Raw genomic sequence first — 12782 nt, forward strand, 5'->3', positions numbered from 1 at the left:
TTCTTTATCAGCTCTTGATTATGACGATTTATCTTGCCAAACGTCTTCACCCAAAACGTTTTATCATATGTGTTGTGTTTATTTTTGCACAGAATTAATTCACAGTAAGAATGCATTTGCCCCAGCAATAGCTTATTGGAAGATAATGAAAACATGTCAATGAAATTTAAAATCGCAAATGATTCGTTTTTGTATCTGTAGTACCCCAAAATCTGAAACCAACGGCCTATACAACCTTTGGAGATTTCATGTGTTGCCCTATAATAGATGAAACCATCACAACATAATTGTGTGGAAATAATATTAACGACAATAATAATATTACTTATTATTATTATTATAACACGCTGCATTTTGAACATATAAACTGTGCAATAGCAAATGATGCATTTTCCAAGACCAGTAACAGATATTTGGTAGACCAATACATCTCAAACAATCCCTATTTGCAATATTTCTGTATTTTTCTTATCTGAAATAACTGTTTGAATTATCATCTATCAAAAATAATTGCACTTTTCATTTACTAGTAACTACATAATCAAAAACACTTAGGCCACATTATAAAAGTTTGTTTTTATTTCAACTATGAAAATAATGTACAATAAATAATTTGAAATTTACTATTAAAGAATCTCAATAAATAAACTAGTTCTAAACCTCATCAACAGGATCAACGCCCGTCTCGAGAGAATTTCTAAAAGCAGTCCAACTATCCTTTAGGCCTATATATCTGATAGGCCTTCATTTCCTGAGAATTAAGCGATTGAGCTGCATTGAACAGTTTTGAAACATTAAGGAGACAGTATAGTATTTTACTGTAACTGCCAATTAATACTGTCAGAAAAAAAGAAGGCAATAAATACCTGAAATTTCAACAAGGGGAAATCCGTATGTGATTTCGATGGAGTAAACCAAAATTATAATGCCAGGAAAGGACATAATCGCTCCTTTGCTATCTCAGGTTCTATGTTATCTTCAAAATAAACCCAGGAATCTTTTTCATAAATGTGTTTCAGGAATGTTGCCGAGAAGCATTCATACCATTGTAATACGGTGGGACATTCTCCTTAATTCGATTGTTCTGTATTGTTGTTGTTGTCGTTAGAACTGTAAATGTTGTAAATCTATTGTACAAAGTGTGCTTGTAAATAAGTCAAATTCCGCCTCGGAGAAATCTACCGGGCTGTCGAGCGAGCTCTGCAAGCTGGGCGATAAAGCGTCAGAAATCTGGAGGCAGGAATCAGCAGAAAAGAAATTCAAATCGGGCAGGGAGGATGCGTCCTGCTGCTCTGAAAACGAATGATCCGGGCCAGATGCGCCACCGTCGCCCATTGTTGCGGGGTTATCTGCAGTGGGCGTTGGGAACCGGGTCGACCGCACAGTTGTGTCAGAGACTGATGTGGGCTCCTGGCAGCTCAGCTGGCCCTCCTCAGGCGTGGGCTGGTTATTGTCACTGCTGTTCGTGTAGGAGGCTGCCGAGTTACACGTCTCCCCCTCAGACGCAGCCGAGCCCGAGGCTTCCAGTGGCTGGCTCGAGTAAGGCGAGGAAGCATCGGCACCTTCCAGGGGCTCGAACCCGCCGGGGTCGCCCTCTTGGCCTTCCCTGTGGTGTGTCGTTTGCCGCTTGTGCTTCATCCTCCGGTTCTGGAACCACACTTTGACCTGTCTCTCGGTTAGATCCAGAAGGGCAGCTATTTCCACCCGCCGGGGCCGACAGAGATATTTGTTGAAGTGGAACTCCTTCTCCAGCTCCAGGAGCTGCGTGTTGGTGTAGGCAGTCCTCAGCCTCCGGGATCCGCTGCCGCTATCCAGTCCACCCTGCGCCTCTGCAAAAGCCCAGACAATAGAACATAAATAAGTCCAAAATAGCAAGCTAATAGGGTTGAGCCTAGACATTTGGCACGCAGCTACTGAAAACCATAAAAATGAACGAGGCGTATCAAAATCTCAATAGGCCTACCCCACGTGCATTGTTTTCAAATGACTGCAGTGCTTCTCTGATGTCAGTGTATCAGGTTTGCAGAGAACACGCGTTATTCCTCTAAACCCCATATTTTGTTTTGTCCCATTGCCTCCACATTATATACTGACATCCAAAATGGCTACCCCAAACCCCGAGACATGGTTATGAATATATATCATTAAGACAGCACTGACACTGACTGCGATTAAATCGTTATTCCAGGACAAGATTTGCAATCTGTATCTTGAGAAAAGCAACTTTATCAGCAAGAATACACACACACACACACACACACACACACACACACACATCCGCATTACGCATAGAATATCTGACACATACAGGCATTACAAAGACTTTGCAATATAGCTAACATATAGCCGATTATGTGTAGGCTATATATCAATGTTTAGATGCCTGACATCAAATCACGCAATGCAAGAAATGGATATGTTACAGCGAAATACAATCGAAAATTGTGTAATAGATTAGTAATAATAAGGATTATGACGGGAAATAGCTCATTCAAAGCAACACTGCAGCATAATGCAGGTCTCTGTGACTCCTCCATGCACACGACACAGAGCAGAAGGGCACTCATATTTCAGAAATAAACGCATGCTTCTTGTCCTTTTATTAACATCAACATGAGACAAATGCCCTGCAAAAACGATTGAGAAAGATTAGGCTTCCATAGCTGTTGCTATGAGGTGCAGCATAGACCAACATGCAATGGAACCATGCAAATAAAGAAAATGGAAAAGAAAAGAAACAGCAGAACAAATGAATAGCCTTGTCTTTTACATCATGTACCGACCTGTCGGTGATTCAAGTCCTGCAGTGGCGTACCCGGAGGATGCAGGAGAGGGAGAAGAGGAGGCTACCGTGGCATTCCCGGATTTGGGTCCCTTTTTCGAGGATTTCTTCTCTTTCATCCAGGGGAACTCGTGTGCCAGCGGGCCAGCCGTACTCGCCGGCGGGGCTGGGCCCTGTTGCGGCTGTGGCGTCCGAAGCTGGAGGCCATTGGAGGTTCGCTTTTGGCACCTCGGTCGCGCCTGGCTGCTTGTGCAGGGACTCAAGCTGGGGATGGTGTGCTCGAAAGGAGGAGGAATTACTGTCGAGTCCTTGATTGATGAAGTTTGAAATGACTCCAGGACAGCGGGAAAAGACGTCAGGCACTCTGCAAGGGAAGGCTGACTGTTTATGAACCCAATCTCCCTCTCAAATTCAAAATTCATAGCTTATCCTAGTCCACAGGCGGACGGCGAGATCAAAACGAGCAAAATAAAAACAAAAACGCGTGATTATTAGCTCCCCGCTGTCCCGTATTTGCGGGCTTTAATAATTGTGTATATTGGTGATATTACTAGCGTATGGGGACCTTGGTCTACTAAACTGAAGACTATGGGCGAAATTGCAGCCAATTCCTGGTCACATGACCAGATTCAACCAATGGAAAGCCGGGGCCTGGTGGCTAAAGAAAGCATTATTTTCAGCAAATGCTCAAAAATACCATAAGATATTGGTTTGTGTTAGCAGGGGGTATTATATTCGAAGAAAAAAAAAGTGTTCGGTTGCCAACTGTCTCACCTCGCTGTTTCGAGTGGGAGGTTATGTGAGGCCCTTCATGTCAAACAATGGAGATTTGCATGCAGATATTCTGCCTGGACCCTGGTGATGTAATCCAGCAAAACGTGGTTATTGTTAAGAGCACATTTACAATATGGCAAACGGGGTGTTTATACAAAAGAGGCCCATTAATCTTAAAAGTTTGACAGGAGAAGCAGACTTAAGGTAAAATATATCTCCACCCAACCTAGATGGGAGATGTCTCAACAGAAGGCTGAGATTCGCTTAGCAAAATACTGAAGAACGGTTTCCTAGAGCCTAGCATAGTGCAGGTTAGCAGCCTGCATGGTGTAATGGTAGACTGTTATATTTTTGTTTTCATAAAGGGAAGCTACAGAGTGAAGAGAAAGGTCGGTGTGTGTAAGTGTATAATTACATTATGTTATCTCTCTATAACTGCTAGCCTAGCTCTTTATCACCTTGCGGGGAGATATGCTACTAAATTATATATTGTGCGTGTGTGTGTGTGTATGTGTGTGAAATGGTCCTAAAAATATGCAGCCCAGCAAGGCCTTCCACTGACTGCTAGCTAGGAGTTTTCTCTCACAGTGTAAAAAACGGACGGCTTGTTTACTGAGCCGACTGACTAAAGTTCACAGCGAGGTCGCGTGTACAACTGCGAATCCTAGCTTCTTAAAAACTAAAAACTTAGGCTGTGTTAACACTAATGCCCTATACGAATTTGTTTTATTGATAAGCAATAACATAGTATATTGCGTATAGGTCTAGGTTACATGTATTGATTTTGAAGGATGTTGTAGAAGTTTAAAACGGATAGTAAGTAGCCTAGCTGCTAGGATATTTTTGGAAACGTAGAATTAGTGAAGAAAAAAGAACTGCGGTGATCAATCTTTTCCCAGGCAAAGCGCTTGACAGCAACCAGCCTCAAGAATGATTCTCTTTCCTTCAAGATCGCAACAAAGAAACGCTCTCTCTATCCCCCAGAATCTAGGCCTACTGATTTTTACGAAAAAGCCAGTAGTCTAACAACCCAAACGCAGGCATTAGAATTGTTTTCCATTGCGCATAAAACCCTGGTGCTGAAATAGGCATCAGCATTATCTCAAAAGAGAATAAAAGGCCCAAGATTGCAGTGCACTATTCGACTCCATTTGACTTGACTCTAGGTTTTAAAAACAAAGACGGGAGAAATGTGCGTGGGTGTTTGGCCCATTTAAAGCTAAATGCAAAGCAGTGAGTAGGCCGCGTTTCTCCCATACATGCAGGCTGTAGAATATGGAAAGGAGGTCAGAAGCACGGGTTCTCTTTGCTTATATTGGAGCTGACTGTGCAAAAACTGGGACAATTTAGGAGTATTTCTCACCATCAGGAATTTCATTTCCATTTTTTATGACTATTTGTTTGGAATTTTGAATGTGGTTTGTTTGTGCCACAAATATCTTTACGCTTGCCAGAACATGGACTTGAAACGTTATTTGTTTATATATGTTTATTTTGGGGGGATGTGCTCTTTCATATTTGGAGTGTGATGGGAGTGTGCTCTTTTTACTGCCTTTTTACAGCTTAGCAAACAATTCGAAAAACGATTAACAGACTTAACTACTGTTTAACAGACTATTAGCTAGGCTATATGTTGTCTTTTTATTATTCATGGTGGGTGATTAGTGTTTTCACACATTTATAATTAGGTGTAAGTTGATTTGGTCATTTTATGACAAGCCAAATGTGTTTTGAAGCATAGAATAAACAGTGTATTTTATTACTATTATTATTATTGCTGTTCTGTTGTTAGTGCTACTTGTGTTATTTGTGTTAGTACTGCTGTATTAATCAACTTCCTCAGTTGCAGTTAGTTTTAGCAAGAGTATTAGTCTTGCTGGTTGCCTTTCAATATTTAACAGCATCTGAAAGGGAACTTAATTGCACGGAAATGTCAATGATAATGAGTATTTTCGGTAGCAATCCAAGCTATTAAACTATATGTTCTTGCGTTTAGGTATAGGCATATTCCAACATCTGTGATTGCTTATTTGCCAATAAATTAGATTTCTATGAAAATAAATTTTATTTTCTATACGTTGATTGTCTTTATACAGTAGGCCTACTCTCGTTAAAATAGGATTAAGTATATGAGGCGATCTATGTGTAAACGATGTACAAAACTATTTAGCTTTTTGGCAAAGATTGTGTTGCCTTGGACCACGTGACCAACCCAAGCGCATACTCGAGGGCTCTTTCAGTAGTCTGGCACTAGCACGAGGAAAGATGCTCCCAAGAAGCTGTGTGCGTGCGTATGTGCGTGTGTGTGACTGAAAGAGAGAGAGGGGAATAGAGCCAGCGAGGGACCAATAGAGTTTGTGCACGTGTCTACTATACTAATGAATACCTCTGCGTTTTTTAACAACTTTAAAAGTATGACCCTCGTTTTGTCTCAGGTGAACACTTGAAATGACCACATAGAACTGAATAACATAACATTTTATTAAAGAATTGTTCAACAGACAACTCTTAACAATGAAATAAAAGGAGCTACAAAGGACAAAGGAAGTTCTCCAAAAGTGTTCAGCTATATTTCGTCTAATTCTCGACTATGCAGGAACGGTCTGATTCCGTCCTCGCTGACCCCTGTACAAGTCAAGACATTATTTACGTACAAGGGTAACATAAAACTATTTATTTCTAAAATACAATAACTAAAATGTATTCGTTACAATGACAAGAACACAACGTCTTTATAACAGGTAAATACTAAAAAATTACATTTTTTCTTGATATAAATACATGGGGGATAAATAATACAAAAAGAAAGTATTTAAACTGGCTATAACAAATAAATATATATTTATGAATGTTCACTTGAACATACATTGAGAAAGACGCTGATTGGACGTCTTCCGTTTCCAAAATAAGATGTATTTTTTCCCTTAACCATCAAAATGTAAACTCTAAGTGCAACAATGATGCCCAGACGAGAAACCATTAGTGTAAACCTACACTTCAGCTTGGTTCCCGGACATGCATTTTGTTCAAATATACCCTGTTTCCACGTTAAGTCAAGACATGAGAAATTGTGAGCCTTTCGCATTAGTCTTGGCTAATGTAAGTGAACCCTATAGATTGAACGAGAGAGAGTGATAGAGAGTTGGGAGAGCGAGAGCAGGGAGCGATAGAGAAAAGGGAGAGAGAGTGGTGGGGGGGGGTGAGCCTATCATAGTTGTCAAAAGAGTTCTCAACTCCTTTTTACCCTGTGATGATGATATAACAACGTAACAAATATCAATTTAATGTCCTCGCGCGTGTGTTTGTGATTGTTTATGGACGTTAGCTAGCATAGCATAGCAATGTGAACCTAAACACCATAAGTGGGGGGTGTAGGCTTACGATGCGTCTGCGCGATGCTGAAGGAGCTCTTCCCTTGAAGCCACAATGTTTGGCGAGGACATGTTAAAAAAAAAAAAATGTCACTGCACAGTGGGTTAGTGAGACATTTCCAAAGAGAGGTAATATGAATAAGGGAAGTAATCGAAAACAATCCAGTGGTTTGCTTGCACCAATTGAAGAATGCATATTGACGTCAGTCAAGCTTAGCCATTTGTGCTGACTGCAAGGACGCAGGCTAAACATAAATCCACGTTGACATAACATGTGTTTCGCCGAGTCAAAAAGGTCTGACAGTAATAAACCCCCTACCGTGTTAGCTGTTCCATTAAACCCAACTATTACTATTTCATTACTTGTTTTCGAGGGAGAGCTCCATATTCAAGGAAATAAAACGTTAACCAAAACGCAATTCAAGTGAATGTTACTAATACGCACAATGATAAAGACAACAGACAATACTTTTTTGGCCATGGCAAGAAACCACTGGATCATATTTTTTTTCAACCCCATTGCAGCGTCCCATGGGTTAGTTATTTGTAGTTGTCATTTAGTTTTTTCCCCAAACCTGCTACTACAGATGAGTTAACTTGGGAGCTTCCTGGATTCTACCCTGAGAAGGATGGTGGGCTGCCAGCTCTGTGTATGTCGGGTGGGGGTCGCACGGTCCGTGGTGTTGGCTTGCTGACATCTGCGTGGCACCGTTGTAGTCCATGTTCCCAGCCTGGTGGTGTGGTAGATGATTGAGGCCGTACATGGAAGGCCCAGAGGTGGGCATCGACTCCACGTAGTTTCCTCCCACATACACGGGGCTGCCCTGCATGTTGGGAGTTCCATAGTTGCCACTGTTACCCTGTAGCCCGTGCGGGTCGTATTCTGGTGCTGTGTTGGCATACTTCTGTTGGGAGGGGCAGCTTTTCATGGGGTTTTGGTAGGCTGAGGACATGGCATAGGCGTTTTGATGGGACTTGTTAAAAGATGGCGGGGAGGGGGCGTCGTAGTTGCCTGCCATGGAATGCATGGAGTTCATGAAGCCAGCTGAGGACTGCATGGGTAGGGGTGGGCTTCCGGTTGGAGAGGGGCCCCCTGATGAAGAGCCCAGCCCTTTACATTTCTGATCCTTTTTGTACTTCATACGCCGGTTCTGGAACCAAATCTTGATCTGGCGCTCGCTGAGGTTGAGCAAGTTGGCCATTTCCACGCGGCGAGGCCTACACAGGTAACGGTTGAAATGGAACTCCTTTTCTAGTTCCACCAGCTGCGCGCTCGTGTACGCGGTGCGCGCTCTCTTTGAGGCTGCGGAACCCGGGGGGCTTTTTTCACCTCCGCTGCTCTCCGCTGGGGTGGGAATGAAATAAAACATAATTACTACATGCGGAAATTGAATGCATCATTTCCTAATAAAGCAGAGGCCAGGAAACGAAACTTATCCCCTTGATATTAGTTGTCAACACTTCATAACTTTGGCATTTATTAAGAGACTCGAGACCCTACATTGACCGTGTACGTAAATTGCATCATAGACAAAGCCCACAGCCAGAACTGTAGCCTTCTATATTTGAAGGAGCTGGACATGAACTGTTTTCACTTCAATTGTGTCACACAGATCTGAGGTTCAATTAAATGTAAATGCATTGGGTGTGTTTGTGTGTGCGTGCGTGCGTGTGTGTTTGTCTGTCAATATCTTCATATCAATAATATTTGACAACCTACAGTTTAGATTAAGCATTGCTCTTAGCTGCAAATGAACAAGCACATTCGGATTCCAGTCTGATGAAAAGATACACAGTATATGCCGAACACTGCCATGTTTTAATGTAATTGTTTCAAATGCTCATCAATAAAGGGAACGACTGCTTTAATAGAGGTCTCAGTTACCAAATTAATATGGTCATGACTAGAGTGCTTTTCCTAACAACCTAACTAGGAAAAAACACAGGCTTTAAATATATAAATAATAAGTTAGGTCATTAGATACAAATCCATGATTATGTTTTGTGACTGTATTGTAATTAAGCTATCCAGCTTTGAATGTGTATATAAGGGGCATGAACAAGGTAAGGGGAATTGGGGAGGGGGGCACACACCGTTAGCTGAACTTGCACTTGGCGAGCTGTTTTTTTGCTTAGTATTCTGCCTCGACTCTTTCATCCAGGGGAAGATCTGCTTGTTAAGGGTGGGGTTGGTGGACAGAGTGTACGTCTTGGGCGCTGATTTGGCGGCCCCACCGCTGCCTCCCGGCTGCTGCGCGGTGGCACTGCTGCTGGTGGCGGTGGCACTGCTGCTGGTGGCGTTGGCGGGGATGACGGGAGGGGACACCTGGGGGGGTGGTTGGTGTTCAGGTGGCAGGCTGGGCCGCATGCAGCTGCCATTCAGCTCTTTCGTCTTGGCATGCTGCTGGGGAGGAGCGCTGTTGCCACCGAGGGACTGCAGCGAGCAAGCGGACCTCTGGTAGTCGCCTTCGAGGTGAGCCGCGGACTGGAAGGCCGGTTGAGGAGCATCATAGCCGAAGCCGTTGGCCCCTTGGTACGAGTAACCTCCGAAAAGCGTCGAGTTGTCGTAGTAGGTCGTTTTCTGCATTTCCAAAAGTGGAGTTACCGGCTACCAGGGTCCTGACGACCTTCTGGAAGAACATTGGCACCAGATGTCACGTGACGGTCTCTTTCCAAAGGACTCTTGGAAGCTGACCTGAAAGGTTATAAGAAGCACATAATAAGAAAGGCGCAAAATAAATCCATCTTCTACCGCTGAAAGGCGCCATGACATGAATAGCGCTTTCCCACAACACTGCTTGCAGATGCCATGTCAGGCCACGGTGCACTGGGCCTACTCTATCTCACTATGAGCAGCACTCCCCCTCTCCTAACTCTCTCTCTCTCTCCCTCTCTCACACACATACACGCAACTGCACACGAACACAAACAACATCCAGCCAGTCTCTCTTTACTCGCACCTGGGAGCAAGGACACGATTGTCTTCAAGATGTTGTCCTTGAATAAATAACGAATATAACCTCCCAAATGTGTGGTGATTGCATTGTTTGGGGAGGTATAACCCATGATTTGTGCATATTGTCCGGATTTTCACATTAGAACATTTTGAATAATGTTTCAGCGTTGGCCTTTGTTATTTCTACGATAATAAAACGTGTTTTCGTTATAATTGTTTTTTCATACATTGAAAGTCGTTTGAATTGCTATAGAGCGATGTGTTCGTTTTCATACGCAGGTTGCAAGGTTGTTTGTATTACAATACTATCCTAACATGTCTTGTGTTATGGTTGTAATAGAAAAGTCATATTTATTTTCACAATTGAAAGATAAAGACAGAAACCTTCTGCGTAAAGAAGGTGCATTTCGGTGTTAAAAACAAGCTAGGCTATATAATGGCTTTTCTTCTTGTTTGCCTTTATTATGAATGAAAACGAGCAATATACAATTAGTGATGTTTTTTTTAAAGAATTGTCTTCATAAAATGCTGTCTGTAAAATGTAAAATGTAGTAGAACGCTATGAATGGGCCTTTGCCATGTTGTTGGAGGGAAATCAGTGCATATGTCGCTCTTAGTTCAATTTCCTGTCAGGATTTCTCAGGTTACACAATATTGTATTTGGGCAACCATTAAAACCCAGAAAAACCGGCACTTGAGACTCTGTTGTGAGCGTTGCTGCACGCCCAAATAGAAGAAGAATGAGATAGGGTCCCCGGAAGCTTCAGGCGAGTTTGATTCATAACCGTAGCTCGGCCATAGAGGACTATAGCCCCTAAAAAAAGCTCGAGACCGTATATGTGCTAACTGCTGGGGTGGCCCAAAGGGCAGTTTGCGTGGTCCTGCCAAGCACCATAATGCATCTGGGATTAATTTCGTTTGGACCCTTGAAGACCAAGATAAAACGTTGGAAAATAGGTTTGAAAGGACCGTGGAAACTTTGAGGATTTTTTATTTTTTTTTGTAACAGGCAGCCTTCAGTTAGAAAGCCAACTAGCAGGTTCACTTACATATAAGTCAAAACAAAAACACATGCTTTGTGTTTGTGGTTACACTTGGTATTATGATGGCAAATTCCCACAATTAAACACAGTCAAACATTGAATGTAGTTGTATCAATGGAATTGTTCTATTATTAGGATTTTTGCATAATAATATGGACATATTTTATGGTATTACCTATTAATATATGTTATAAGTTACCCAATAGCCTACAATTACAAAAATGGTAAACTGATGACGAAAATTGAAATGATATAATCACTAGAAAATCCCTGGACAACAATAAAACAATACTATTGCCTAAAAATAAAAAAGACAACCTGAATAATCCACATAATAACCATTATACACATTTTTAAGGCTAAAATCAGTTACCCATAAAAACAAGATAATGCTTACATGCTATTCCAAGAAAATACAAAGCTTGTGTTCATAAAGAAATAATGAATCTTATTGTATGTATATCCTTTGTGAGACGTATAGCTCATCCTAATTATATAGGCCTACCCACTAAAACGACCAAAAAAATTCAATTTGAATAAAAAAGATTTGTAAGAGGTAAGGAATAGGCTAAATGAGAGGAGAGCAGTGCTATGTCTGAGAGAAGGAAGGGGATCCTGGGCTACAGCTTTACGACACCAACTCTCACCACGTCACAAATGTCGCTCATTTATCTTTCCAGTAGACGGCTGGAATCCTAATTATTTTCTCTAAGGCATTGTTCGAGGGAGAGACAGAGAGAAAGAAGGGGGAAAAATGGTTACAGGAATAATAGATATTAAATCATATCGCAATGCCATTAAATGGCACACGTAATGTCCTGGCCTGCTTGTAACACTAACGCAATAACGAACTTTCCTATAGATTCGCTCTAATACAATTATGGGGTCCAGAGCGAATGGGGGCTGGATAAAAAGCGATCCCACACAAGGACGTTAACAACAACAACATGGAGACGAGCTAGACATCAGTTTGGGTGTCCAATTTGTATTTTAGCATGGGTAAAATTACAAATGGCGCCGGTAATACACACACATAAAGACATTATGTATCGAGACATGTGTGAGCCCATTTACAGATTGAAAAATGGCAATTATTCCACCAAAACAACAAATGAGTAGTGCAATGGTCTCTCATGTAGAGCCGTCGTCATTCGCCCATTGCCTTCCTTCAATTAAAAACAATAGGCCTTATACGTCTGAATGACATGTCATACGAAAAACACTTTATCAAAACATTTAGAAAGATGGCCAGATAGAATACAATCTGAGATTAGTTTAGCACGGCAGTCCAATAACATGGGGATCCATGCCTAAGTACTAGCTGAAAATAAGCGCGTACCCATGTCTGAACATCAAAGCCCACGAAAACAGATAGCCCAAAAATGATTTCCCCGCTGCTTTGTAAATAAATATCAGAGGGGAAAATGAATCCGTTGGAGAGAGATTCTAAAGGAAAAAGGGGGGCGTCGTGGAAGGAAGCATAAAGCATTGTGAACTCTTCTTGAACCGCGATTGGAGTCATATGGTCATAAATCACCGGGACACACTCTCCGCCATTCACAAACTGATAGCCCATTTCAGACCAGCTTACCTTAGCCTCTGACGAAGGAAGCACGGGCAGGCATCATATATTTTTCACATTCGGCCTCGATGCAATCAATAAAACGGGAGCTCTCCCCTTCCCTTCAAAAACTCGCAGCGAATGTAAATCCGCCGGTATCTCGAGGACTGCTGCCCCGAGCCTGAGTCCGGGCGCTCCTGCACGGATCCCCTCGGCTTGGGAAGGGGGGAGACGGTCTGGCATGAAAGATCTGAGGAATGCTAGGGGGGCTGCGAATGGACAGGCAGCAAGCGCC

The 12782-nt window shown here is 42.3% G+C and overlaps 2 protein-coding genes across 12 annotated transcripts in view; both read right to left on the reverse strand.

The window, feature by feature from the left end:
• Positions 1-557: 557 nt before the first annotated feature.
• LOC139565404 (homeobox protein Hox-B2a-like) lies at positions 558-3310 on the reverse strand. Its single transcript, XM_071385724.1, has 2 exons — positions 2784-3310; positions 558-1829 (listed from the first exon to the last, which is right to left on the reverse strand). The coding sequence occupies exons 1-2, from the start codon at positions 3202-3204 to the stop codon at positions 1105-1107; spliced, it is 1146 nt and encodes a 381-aa protein (XP_071241825.1). The 5' UTR covers positions 3205-3310; the 3' UTR covers positions 558-1104.
• A 2709-nt stretch (positions 3311-6019) lies between these two features.
• The window catches only part of LOC139565403 (homeobox protein Hox-B3a), a 56663-nt gene continuing 49900 nt past the window's right edge, over positions 6020-12782 (reverse strand). For 10 of the 11 annotated variants that reach the window (XM_071385713.1, XM_071385714.1, XM_071385712.1 and 7 more), the window contains 2 exons: positions 9022-9622; positions 6020-8272 (listed from right to left, as the gene is read on the reverse strand). In XM_071385713.1, coding sequence (XP_071241814.1) covers positions 7509-8272; positions 9022-9514 — 1257 coding nt within the window. In that variant the 5' untranslated portion in view covers positions 9515-9622 and the 3' untranslated portion in view covers positions 6020-7508. Of the gene's footprint in view, positions 8273-9021; positions 9623-12517; positions 12610-12782 lie in introns of those variants that run through there. The other variant, XM_071385723.1, reaches the window with a different exon arrangement.

Source organism: Salvelinus alpinus, chromosome 36 (assembly GCF_045679555.1).
Source record: "Salvelinus alpinus chromosome 36, SLU_Salpinus.1, whole genome shotgun sequence".
Taxonomy (NCBI): Eukaryota; Metazoa; Chordata; class Actinopteri; order Salmoniformes; family Salmonidae; genus Salvelinus; species Salvelinus alpinus.

Excerpts from the sequence above, each read along its gene's own strand:
- LOC139565404 (XM_071385724.1), bottom strand. The coding sequence starts at position 3,204 with ATGAATTTTGAATTTGAGAGGGAGATTGGGTTCATAAACAGTCAGCCT. Across the intron at positions 1,830-2,783 it reads AGGACTTGAATCACCGACAG|AGGCGCAGGGTGGACTGGAT; the intron begins GTCGGTACATGA and ends GGGCTTTTGCAG.